Here is a 12274-nt window from a genome sequence, read left to right on the forward strand (position 1 = left end):
GGTGGAATTCCTCAAATGAACAAGCCCCTGCCTTGTCAGTCCTCCCCACCTGTCCTCCCCCTGTGACAACTGGCACATGCCATAGACAGAAAACCCGACCTTCCCTAGCACCCATTAAGAAGGGGGTGGAATGTAATCATTTGGATAATCTTCAAAATGGTCCATGTGTTAGCCCTGAAATGTATCCTGAAGGAACTATTTGTTTGCAAAGATCTTCAATTTAGCTTCAAGTAACATTTGAGGGTTTGGGAATACACTGTTGGAGCTCGGTGGGGTTGGATCTGGGGGTGGGGGGGGGTGTCCCATTTATATAAACAATTTGTTCTTGGAGGCTACTTCTTGAAAGCAAAATCCAAAAACTGAAATAAGTTTGAAGGAGGTGAGAAGTAAAGTGGAAGCCTGAATTTACATACTTCTGTAAAGAGCTGAATTAGAGACCTTAAGAGTGGATTCTAGAGGACGCCCGTCCTGAAAAGCTAGTCCTTGAGGGGACAACACTAAGGAGGAAGGGACTCCTGCCCCCACAGAAACACTCCACGGTCCTTCCCTGAACCCTGGGCTCTCCCTCGTTCCTGTCCAAGCCCCCAGTCCGGGTGGTGGGTGGCACCTGGGAGTCCTCTGTTCTTACCCCTTTGTTTTTGACAGATGAGCCCACCCTACTCCCCGGGTAACTGGCCTGAGGGGTTACAGGCACCCCACTGCCTGTCTGTCCCGCGTTCTCCTCACAGGCCTGCTGTGGTCTGCAAGTCAGGTCTCAGTCTCAAAAGAATTTGCCTGGGCCCCTCCCACACTGAGGAGTCTGGACCTAAGTGGGCGGTGCAGAAAGGACCACTTCCCAAGGCACAGCTGGCGGGTTCTGTGCCATTACGTTGGTTCAGGAAAATCTCTATTGTTAAAAGAACTCAGGGGTGTAGGGAGCTAATTAAAAGGCAGTGGAGTTTGAGCCAGGAGTGTTGTTTGCCCCTCTCCCCTCATCCCCCCCGCTGATGTGCTGCAGACAGATTAGGGGGAGACAGGAAACTGCCATGAGCAGTGCTTCCTGAATCCCACCCACGGCTGTCTCTGCCTGACGCTGACTTGGGGGCTTCTCCGTCATTGGGCGCTCTGCAGACAGCGGACCTGGGCAATAGCGCTCCCGAGACGTGGCTTAGAGCTCTGCGTGCTAATGGATTCCCACTCAGCCTCTAAGACCTGCTTTCCTTCTGCTCTCAGAACAGCCTTCCCTGAGCTCAGACATCTTCTGCCTGAGCTCTTGCTGGTTTTGACCAAAATGTTCGAGGTGCCCCAACATGGTTTGCTCCTTGGCTAAAGGCACCATCACTCTACCTTGCAGCCTGCTGTTGGGATCGGAGTGATGTTCCTTTCACAGCCCAGAACAGCACGCTGCGCACACTGAGCCGCAGGCAGCAGGCAGCTTTGGCAGTTCCCCTTCACTTCCCTTCTCACCGGAGGGAGAAAGAGAACGGCATTCCTTCGGCCAGGGAAAGCACCCAGCCCCAACCGAGGGGAAAACCCTTTGTTTTAAAAACTGAGCACCAGCCTGCATACCTATGTGGTGAGGCAGCCTAAGCTCAGTTTGGGGGGTGGGGATGGAGCAGCTATTTTCTCCTCCTACACGTGCACCCCCATCTGTTCAAGATTTCCCTTCCAACTCCAGCTTGGCTGGCAGGCATGTCCCTAGGAAGCTGCAGGCCAAAATGGAGAGAGAACTGACTGGCTGCCAACCACCAGAAAAAGAGGGCAACGTTTGGGCATTTACCAGATGACAAGGATGTGCCTTTTCATTTGTCTTTTTATTTTACATTTAAAAAGTGGTTATTGCTCTAACTGGATCAGAGGTAAGGACCTCTCCCCTAAGGAGCCTTGGCCTTGCAGCCCCATTCAGCAGGGATGGAAGTCACAAGACAATGAGTGAAGCCTCATGCCCTCCCATGAGGAAGCCCTTAGTATTGCCGACATCTGCCTTTTTTCCTGTCCCTCCTCCCTCCCTATGCTTCACACTCGGGCAAAGCAGATTGGTGGCTGGCCCGGCCAGGAGAGCTTTTGTGGACCGGAAGGAAGGGGTGGTCACTGGGTGATGGCTTTCAGCTCTCTGGCTTGGGGGCTATTGCTCTTATTCAGTTCAACAGGTATTCACAGAGCACCTACTGTGTGCCACGCTTGTGCTAGACACAGTCCTCTTACACTCCTGTCTGTAGCCACTGCTGGAAGATGCAGAGGTCCATCTCTTCCTGTGCAGGCATGCAGCAGCCGTAACTTGTCTGGGAAGAGTCTGTCTTCCCTTATCAAGCACCATTTTTTTTTTTTACTGGAAAGGGGCAGTGGAGAGAGACACCTGTCACCTCATACCACACAGGCTCTAGGGAAGGACACGAGGACTCTGGGTAGCTTTCACAGAACCCTGGATGAGATGGCGAGATATGGAGACCCCAGAGGCCAGGCCTGCCTTCCAGCAGCTTCCACTACAGCACAAGTGATTCAGCAGCCCTCAGGATGTCCCGTGGGAATGTACCTTTTCAGTTGTCCAAGCTAGTGTTGAAACAACTCCGAGAGATTTTTCCCAAGGAGAAATGGGGCCCGTACCTTCCAGGTGTCTTTCCCACTTTTCCTTCTTAAAACCCCAGACTGATAGTTTTACAGTCAAAATAAGGGCCAGAGACGACAGGATGCAGGCAGCCAGGGCGGGGAGCCCCTCTGCCCTCTGGAGTGGAGCCCTTCGATCGTGTTTTCCAAGAGACAAAACAGGTAACATGTCACACACTCACAAAGGTGCGCATCACACCGCAAACAAGTCCTTAATGGCTGGATCCAGAAAAGGCTTAATGGCAGCCATGACCCTGCCGGCGGGCAGCCCATGGCTTCCCTGGTGGTTCTTGGTCCGAACAACAGCTTCGGTCAGTCTAGGTTCCTCTCATCTCCCAGAAGCTTTGTGCATCTTCTCAGGGAGAAATCCAGTCCGGGAGACGAGAGGAGGCAGAAAGAAGGCCATGTCTCATGCAGCTTTGCCTTCTGCAGAATGGGGCCAGGCCTTTGAGTAGTGTGGCTTGTTTATTTTTTGCAGAATTTGGGTTTGTAGTTCAGCCTCCTTCACCAAACTTGGACATGGGGGGAGAGAGACAAAGGTGCATCTAGCTGCACCTCCCTCCACTGCAGTCCTCCCTCTCCTTGTGCCTGTGGACCTGGGGACCAGTAGAGAAGAAAAATGAAATCCTTCTCCCTGCAGACAGGGGGTCAGGCTTCGATGATATTCACCGAGAGCTTGTTTGGAAACTGGGAGGGGAAATGAGAGAAGCGTCCAGGGCGAATCGAACACTTCTTGTGAGGTTGGAAACAGAGAGCCCGAGAAGGAAGGGAACAGCAGGGCTGCAGCCTAAAAACCAGACTCTTGTCCTGCACTGAAGGAAGGGAGTAGCCCTGCCTGGGTGTCTCGTCTCTGCCTTTCCAAACCCAGCCTTCGGCCTCACTCAGCTGAATGGCCAAGTCTGGGTCCCAGACCCACCGTCCCTGGTACCCAGTCCACCCCCAGCAGAGCCATCCTGCTGGCTGGCTCTCACATCCTGCAGACCTGCCTCTCAGTACAGCCTCAGCCACAGACATTGTTGAGGTGCTTCTGGAGATGGGGGTTAATAAGAGGCTTCAGGAAAATGCGCCAGAAAGAGAGAAGCCAAGAGACAGGATGGAACGCAGAGGGTGTAAGGAGATGCAGGGAGGAGGAAATGTAGAGAGGGCCAGATGTTTGTTGGATAATCATCGTCAGAACCATGAGATCCTCTCACATCCTCTACTGCCTGTCTTCTGCGCTGCTCAGAGCCAGCACTGGAAAGGTTTCATATCTGTTTTACACAAGAGGAAATGAAGGTACAAAGTAATGAAGCACCTGCCCAAGGTCACACAGCACAGCCGGAGCAGAAATGAGCTCAGAAGCCCATCTCTTCTTGTCCCACACTAATCAAGAGTTCTGCCCTCCCCATTCGCTTCCCCCGCACCCACTGTTAGCCCCGACTGGCCCCTGGCTCCCTGCAGAAGGATAGGATCCAAAATCAATTTGCAGTATCCCCTGGGTTACACAGGCAGCAGCCAAGCTTGGCTCTGCCCGGCTGTAGGCATGCCAGACCCCGAGCTGACCCCTTCTGTGGTCCAGGGACTCCCAGTGCAGGAGCCCTGGGGCCACCCACTCCGGTCCCAGTCCCGCCCTCACCTTGCTGCGGAGAAGACCCCCGCCTTGGTGCTCAGGTGTGCTGGTTTCTGACGCACTCTTGGCTTTCTCCTTGTTGTTATTGGGTTCATTGTCCTTGATAATGTCATACTGGCGGCAGAAGAGAACAATGACGCCTGGGGGGACAAGGGAGAGCAGTCAGAGTCCTCGCCACCTGCTTCACTCCCACGAGCACTTGCTGAGCTCCTGTTAGGTGCCGAGCTCCAGATGGTCTCTCACCTGCACAACTGCAACAGTCTGCCTCTGGCCTCCGGCTCCTGCATCCAACCTGTGCCCTTGCCAACCGTCCCCTTCACTGCTGCTGGGTTGACCTTCCACAACATGCATGTGATCATGTCTCCTCCCTTCCCTCCTTTCAAATCTCCGAATCCTCCCCTTTTCTTTTAGGGGAGAACAGAAACACGTGCCAAGCCTGTGCTGGGCACTGACCTATTCTAGCCGACTCGCTCCTCACAGCACAGTGAGGGTCCGTTACCGTGCCCAGATTAGGAGAGAGGATGCTGATGCGGAGCTTCGACAACTCACACGAGGTCCCTCAGGGGCAGAGCTGGGATGTGCGCCCCAGCGCCTGTACCCTGCTAAAGGTTTAAAAAGCCTCACAACTCCCCCTGCTTCCTTCCCCATCATCCTAACAGAGTTACGTGATAATTCTGGGTTAATTCACTACATTTATATTGTTGTGATGATGTAATGCTATCTGTGCCAAGTCTAAGAATGCACCATAAGCAAACCTCCTCTTCTGTATAAACCTTTGTTTTTTCCAAGTGCCTGTTTTCTGTGTGCCTGTGGAACACTGTTTTCCAAATTCTTCTCCCTGAGAGAGCCTGCCCTCCCACCCGCCGTGCTTATACACACAGTGGTCCGGTCCCTCAGAACAGACTCCAGTCCACCGCACAGCCTCATCACCCTTTACTCCCCCACTTTCTACCTTTCTCCTTGGGTCCCAGCTGCACCGAGCCAGAGTGAACTTAATTTGTTTCTTGAACACACGGCGCCCAGAACACCCTTCCTTCCTCTTTCTGGCCGCCTGCTGAACTCCTATTCACCCTGCAGTGCTCAAATCCCGTGTTACTGCTCTTTGTGCCTTTCCTGTTTGGATTCCCTCTCCTCTGCTCCCACCCATGGTACCATTCAGCACTCATCTCATTGAATTACAGGTAAGTGCGGGCCTGGCTGCTCCCAGACCGAGCTGCTTGGGAACACGAGGCTCTGTCTTCTCCGTCAAGCTGGAGCACTACCTGGAGCACGCTCTCTGGAGTGCGGCACTACGTGGAATGGGGTGGCTGTTCAGACAGTGCTGGCTGAGTACAAAAATGAAACTTGATCTTTGTCCTCAGGGAGCTCACAGATAAATGGGGAAAGAGATATAAGCCCAACTGATTTATCTAAGATGGGCTGAAGACAGGGGCAAACAACCCTGGCTGGGTGGCTCAGCTGGTTGGAGCATCGTCCCATACACCAAAAGGCTGTGGGTTCGATTCCCAGTCAGGGCACATACACAGGTTGTGGGTTCGATCCCGGGTCGGGGTGCATACAGGAGGCAGCCGATCGATGCTTCTCTCTCACATCGATGTTTCTCTCCCTCTTTCTCTAAAATCAGTGAACAGATCCATGGGTGAGGATTAAAAACGGGAGGAGGGGCAAACTGTGCTGTGGAGGCACTGAGGCAGGAGTGACATTCTGGTGCACGGACTGGGGAGGTTTTATGGAGGCGGTTTCCGAGCCAGTGCAGAAGGATGAGAAGGTAAGAGCGTGTCCCAAGCCTGAGCTGCGCCAGCCTGCAGCGCCCGGAGGCCCAGGAACCCACGGTGCCGCGGCCAGAGGGCAGAGGGCCGAGGGCCTGTGGATGTGTCACCACAAGGCAGTTTTCCGTATGCTATTTTTTTGGTGAGGGCTGAGCTAGAGAAGGGCTCAGATCTGGTCCCCAGAGCTGTCCCAGGCAGGACTTAGAAACTTCTGACCTCTTAGCTCTCTCCAAGCCCCTTACCCTTTGTTTTTATGAGAGAAGGGGTGTGGTAAGGGTCCTCCCCTGCCCAGAGGTTAAGTGAAGACGGGCTCGGAGGCCAGACTCACCGGCCCACATGAACAGGACCACAACGATGATCAGCACCTCGCCTGTCTGCAGCTGCTGGTTCCTCCCCATCTCCTTCATGGTCACCTCATCTGTGGGGAGAGAGACAGCAGGTCTGGGCTCCTTTCCTCTGCCAGTCATTCCTCTGCGGCCAAGCCCAAGATATTAAGTGCTTGTTTCTATAGGTGTCCACACATCTATCAAAAAGAAGTTGTAGCCCTGGCTGGTGCAGCTCAGTGGACTGAGCGCCGACCTGTGAACCAAAAGGTCGCTGGTTCGATTCCTGGTCAGGGCACATGCCTGGGTTGCGGTCCAGGTCCCCAGCTGGGGGTGTGCGAGAGGCAACCAATTGATGTTTGCCTCACACATTGGTGTTTCTCTCCCTTTCTTCCCCGCTTCCTCCCTAAAAGTAAGTAAGTAAATCTTAAAAAAAAAAAAGTTCTAATGGTTACTTGGGGTTGCAGCAAGACGACAGTCCAGAATTAAGTGTTTGTGTACCCAACCTCTTACTGCTGTGGCCCTGACCAGCCCTTCCCCAACACCCCGCCCCACTTCCTAACAGTGAAGGGGCCTGCCTTTGTTCTTGGAGGTCATCTTCTCTGCCTCGCGCGGGGTCTTGAAGAGCACTGGCTCGCTGGCCGGACTCTGGCCCTGGATGGAGATGGCTTGCACGTGCACGATGTACTCCGTGTCCTCCTCCAGGTCCCAGAGGGCGCACGAGCGGGTGGTGGTGTTCACCTCCTGGATGAAGCGCAGCATCCGCACGTCCTTCTTCTGCCAAGGCGAGAGCCAGCCCCGTTTCAGTGCCCAGTCACAGCCCACTCCGCGCCTCTCCAGTGGCGACAACGGGCTCACCTGGCTACCATGCTGCGCCCTTTGCATACATGCCCTTCCTTACTTCGGCATTCCCTCATCTCTGCAGATGTCGCCATCGCCATTTTACACATGAGGAGACGGGTCAGAGGGCAGGGAAGCTGCCCCAAACCACCCGTCTCATGAGAACCAGAGCCAGGTCCAAACCTCAGGTCTGTTTAAGCTCAAAACCACACTCAAAATTCTCAGGCTCCAAACAAAGGCTCCGGAGCCCTCCCTCACTGACTGAGCCCCTCCGGGGCTTGAAAGGGGGGCCCCGGAGGGGCTCAGTTATGTGTGACTCTCTGCCTGTCCGCCTCGCTCCTCAGTCCTCTTCCTTTATCCCGCCCCGTCAACGACTGCTATCTTGATGCGTTCTTCCCTCCCAGAGGGTTACCTGCTGAGAGATGGCAAATCCGATGACAACTTCATCCTCCAGGACATCCCAGCTCACCACCGCGGAGTTGGCCTTGAGGTGCCGGACAGTGACATTCACTGGGGCAGAGGGGCTCTCTGGGGGTGGGAAGGCACCTGAGCCTGAGCGCCCCCTGATGTGAGGCCCAGGCCCTGTGCCTCATGAGTGGGAACCTGGGGCAGGCCATGCAGTGCGGGGAGGAAGAAACCAAGGCCTCCATGGCTGTGGCACATGGGCCTCAGTCCCTCATTGGGCGGAAGGGCCAGGCCGGAGAGGCCCAGGATCCTCAGGTTCAGGGTGGGAGCCTCAGATGGCCACAACTGGCCCTACGAGGGGTCCATGCTGAAACTGAGGGGCCTGGGCCAAGGCTAGATCTAATGGTGGAGCATTAGGAGGTCGGGGGCCTGGCTAGGGGAGGCCATAGGTAGCCAGGGTTGCAGGAGCTGAAGGCTAGTCTGATGGAGAGCAGTCAAAGGAATCCAGTGCAGTGCTCTTTCCACAGCTCCGCACTGTCAGGTGAGTGGCCTTGGCCTTGAGGAAAGGGGAAAGACGCACGGGTCGCGAGGCTGCAGGCTGGGCTGAGCCCTGGGTGGCAGTGAGGATCAAGCCAGGGTTCCCCAGAATGCGGTGATCCAGGGAGAGTGAAGCCGGAGGGCCTCTGTGAGCTCCAAGGGGCAGGTAGGGGGTGGGGGTGGGGGACCGGGTCACGCAGAGCAGGGCCCCTCAGCCGTGAATCAAGAATACAGAGTAGGTAGGGCCTTCTGGACGTGGGAAGAGGGTGGAAGGGGGTCAGCAGAGAAGGGAGCAGGAGGAAGTGGTGGGGCAGTGGGGGTCGGGGAAGGAAGGACCTTCTAGGAGAAGGTCAGTGGAGTCACACAGCCTCTGTATCTCACAAGGGACAGGTGCTGACGGGGGAAGACCTGGGTCTGAGCTGCACCCTCCCCCCACAGATGAGTGGACCCGAGATCCAAGAGGAGACAAAGCCAGACGGGGACCCAGAGCCAGAGGGACACAGACAGGTGGCGGCATACACAGACCAGAGAACAGTCAAGTGGGGTGACAGAGACAGACAGAGAGATGGAAGCAGTGAGAGACAGCACTGGGCTGCGGAGAGATGGACAGAGGGGTCATGAAGCAGGAAACAGCCGCCAGAAGGGACAGAGACAGGGCCTCAGGGAAGGCTGGGTGAGGATGAGGCCAGGCCTCATGGGACAGGCCAGACACTGACAGCACCAGGCTAAGGGGGCCACCCTCTCCCACCAGGTGCCAGTCCTCACACGCGTCCTCACACACGCTCATGCACGCTGGGACCCCATTGGGAACCCGTCCCTCTCCGACCTGCAGAGTTGGCCTGCAGCCTCTGGGGACAGGGAGGGAGGCCCACGGTGGGGGGACTGGTGTCCTCAGATGCTCCCGGGGCCAGAGAAAGGGGCCAGAGAACGGAGCCAGGGCAAATGAAGCAAGGGCCTAGGCTCAGGGCAATGGAATGAGGGCACTGAGTATCACAAGACCTATACCCCGGGGCTGGGGTGGCTGGAAAGGATGGGGAGGGGCTGGAGGATGGGACTGGGGGTTAAGATGGCAGGGAAGAGGCTGAGGGTGGCGTTAGGGAGCAGTGAGAGGGTAGAGACGGGTTCCCAGGGAACGGGGGAAGGAACTGAGGGCTCCCGCCGCCAGGCCCCCGCCGAGCCCCCGCCCGGGCCCCCTTACCCGCCTGCACGAGCGCGAGGCAGACGCAGCCCAGCCACAGGCGAAGTGCGGCGCGGGGCGGCGCGGGGTGCATGGCGGCGGCTCTGGCTGGCCGGCCCGGGGCGGCGCAGGGGGACGCGGCTCCCGTGCCCGGCGGCCGCTGGCGCTCGCACTCCGGCCCGCGGCCCGGCCACCCCGCGCCGCCCCGCGCCGCTTGCATGTCGGCTCCGCGGACAGCGACTCCCGCGCGGCGGCGGCGGCGGCCGCGTCCACGTCGGGCGCCCGGGGGGCGGGGCGCCCCGGCTGCGGGGAGAGGCGCGGGGCGGAGTGAGGGCCGAGGGCCGAGGGTGCCCCCAATCCACCCCGCTCCCCACTTGGCCCGCCGCTGGGTCCACGGGGCTCGATAACTGGCCGCTCCCACCCTCTCGCCAGTGCAGGAGCGCAAACGGGGTTCTCCGCGCCCCACCATGCTCAGCCTCAACCTCGCTGCCCCTCTTCCTGCACAGAGCCCGGACGCGGACCCCATCTCTGCTCTTTCCCAAGGGAGAAGGAGGACAAGTGCTACGGAGATACTTCTCTCTGCCTCTTCCATCCTTCGACTTTGGGGGTCCTCACCCCTCACTCTACCCCAGACCCGAGGCCTTGCAGGTTGGGGCAGGAGTGAGCTGGGGGAGTAATCACAGTAGGGATGGGTGGTGACTGTGGAGTGCAGGGTAGGTGCTGGGTGCATGCAGTAGGGGCTCTGACTCACTGGAAGACCTAGCTCTGTGACCTCTGGCTCTGTGACCTCTGGCCAGTCCTTCCCCTTTTGGGGCCTCCCTTTCCATCTCCATAAGGAGAGTAACAACGAGCATCTACGAGGTGGCAGATACTGTGTGAAGGGCTCTACTTGCATTATGTCACTGACTTCTCACTTATAAGGCCCTGCTCTGCTGTTTGAATTTTGCACAGGAGGAGACTAGCTTGCAGAGGTTACTTGACTTGCCCCAGGACCCACTGCAGAGCCAGGATTTGAACACAGACTGATCTGCTTCCCAAACCTGTACTACACACGACTGCCACCCACCTAAAGTGAGCTTGGTCACCCTGGGATCCCTGAGATCCTAGAATACTGTGCCAGCTCCTTCCCACCCAGAGAGTAATCTGGAACAATCTTTTCCCAAGAGCAGGGTGAGGGAGGAGCGGCTCCAGTGCCCCCACCCCTCCCATACTGGCAGGGCTGAATGCTGTGAGCAGTGAATGAGCTAATGACTCTAAAGAGCAGGGACTTTGGAGCCAGGGCAAGCAGCCGCCATTAGTAAAAGGGCTTGGACGACCCCTCCCTCATTACCTTGGGACATCTATATGCCTACCACTGTCCCTACCTCGGTCCCACGCCCCATTCTACCCAATTTACTTTTTGTCAGATCTTGGAGTGCAAGAAAAATGTCTTCACCCCGCAACCGCCGTGTCCTCGCCCAGAGGAGGATCTCTGAACACTGGACAGCTAGGGAAACTCCCTTCCCCCGCTCTATGACACTCTCCATCCCAAGTCCCTGAGAAACAGGCTGAGGAGAGAGGCACAGACCAGGCCCCAGGGCCTGCAGCACGGAGGGGCCGCCCATCTCTCCAAATGAGCCCCTTTCCCCACTGTCTGAAATTCCACCATTAGAAAGGCATTCCTTTGGATCTTAAAGGCCTCCTTGTCTTCCAGAGGCCCCTGGGAGGGCTAGTCCTTTGTGAGGGGACCCCTTGCAAAGTTACCCCACAGAGCCATCTTCAAGATCTCCCCACTCCCCCTTCTAGATTAAGAAACGGGGGTCCAGAGAGGGAAAGAGATTGGTGCAAATTCACACAATGAGTCAAGAGCAACAACAGAGCCCTCATCTCACAGTGCCCACCCCCAGGACTCCTTGTGCTGCACCCTGAGTTTCTACTTGATCACCTTGGGAGGGGTGGGAAGGGAGGGGGCTCAGGGGGCCTTGCTGAGCAGCGAAATTTCATTGGCCAGCCCCTCAGTACCCCCGGGCCTGCTCTGCTTGGCAGGCTGACACTCCCCCAGCCCCATCTGCTTCCTCAGCCACATACCTTGTCCTGGCGTGAGTCTCAGCTGTGGCCCTGGTCCAGAGGGCTGTCCCTCTGGTCCGCCTATGTGGGATAGGAGCCTGGGAACCAGAGCTCCTCTCTCTGTCCTTTATCTCTTCTTCCTCTTTTTCTTTTTCTTTTCTCTCTCTCTCTCCTTTCTCTTTTCTCTTTCTCTCTCCCGCAGCTGCTTTCTGCCCCACCCTACCCAGCCCCGCCCCACCAGCTGCAGCTTGGCCCCTAGGGACCCCCTCACCCACCAGGCAGGATAGGACTACTCAGGGCCTGCAGGAGCAACTGGCGTTTCCCTAGGTCTCCTCTCAGGAGCCAACAGGCAAGAGGGGTCATCTACAGGGCACAGAGCCCACTCCTGTTCCTGCTGGGGAGGAAAGAAGGGAGGGACAGGGTCCTAGTGTGGTCTGGAGTCCGGTCCAGCGCTGGGGAAAAAGGAGCCTCAGCACCACCTGCTGGTCACTCCCGGTAAAACCCCAGGTAGATGTAGGGCATCGGGAGGGGGGAGATGGCTGTGTCTGAGAGTTTGAGAGGGATGAGGAAGGGGTGCTGGAGTTGGGACAGGAAAGATGGGGAGGCTGTGCGGGCACAACCTTCCCAGACCTCATGATACATGGGGTGCTTGGGCATGACCTTGATGCTGGGAAGAGTCCAGACGCTCGGAGTGTGGCAACCCCCGGAAGCTGGGTTGGGAGTGAGAAGAACTAGGGAGATCTAGAGGCACCCTTGCTGGTCTTGGGAAGGAGTCGTCAAGGCCATTCACTTCATGCATATCTCTTAACACAGAGCTAAGAGCGGCAGGTGCTCACAAGTGTTTGTTGAATGTATGGAACAATGTTGTTCTCCCAGCACACATTTAGTTAACACCTATTCTGAAAATACAGCAGGGGAAGGACGAATCAGTGCGTGAATGAGGATATGAGCGGGGGTTGGCAGGTGGGCCTCTGTCCTCCCAAGC

At 56.9% G+C, this 12274-nt stretch overlaps 1 protein-coding gene across 2 annotated transcripts; it reads right to left on the bottom strand.

Moving 5' to 3' along the window:
- Positions 1-1782: 1782 nt before the first annotated feature.
- On the bottom strand, positions 1783-11447 carry FNDC5 (fibronectin type III domain containing 5). Of its 2 annotated transcripts, none has more exons than XM_053921705.2 (7): positions 11311-11447; positions 9265-9546; positions 7537-7652; positions 6863-7061; positions 6290-6379; positions 4199-4332; positions 1783-3179 (listed from the first exon to the last, which is right to left on the bottom strand). In XM_053921705.2, exons 2-7 carry the CDS (start codon positions 9461-9463, stop codon positions 3129-3131), a joined length of 789 nt encoding a protein of 262 aa, XP_053777680.1. In that variant the 5' UTR covers positions 9464-9546; positions 11311-11447; the 3' UTR covers positions 1783-3128. The 2 variants fall into 2 exon arrangements, with proteins under 2 accessions (XP_053777680.1, XP_053777681.1); XM_053921706.2 differs by having other exon boundaries at positions 1783-3833.
- Positions 11448-12274: the final 827 nt, after the last annotated feature.

Source organism: Desmodus rotundus, chromosome 3 (genome assembly GCF_022682495.2).
Source record: "Desmodus rotundus isolate HL8 chromosome 3, HLdesRot8A.1, whole genome shotgun sequence".
Taxonomy (NCBI): domain Eukaryota; kingdom Metazoa; phylum Chordata; class Mammalia; order Chiroptera; family Phyllostomidae; genus Desmodus; species Desmodus rotundus.

Coding starts and splice junctions, on each gene's coding strand:
- FNDC5 (XM_053921705.2), bottom strand. CDS start 9,463: ATGCAAGCGGCGCGGGGCGGCGCGGGGTGGCCGGGCCGCGGGCCGGAG. Junction 7,062..7,536: donor GATTTGCCATCTCTCAGCAG/GTAACCCTCTGG, acceptor TCGCCTTGGCAG/AAGAAGGACGTGCGGATGCT. Junction 4,333..6,289: donor GGTCCTGTTCATGTGGGCCG/GTGAGTCTGGCC, acceptor TTGTCCCCCCAG/GCGTCATTGTTCTCTTCTGC.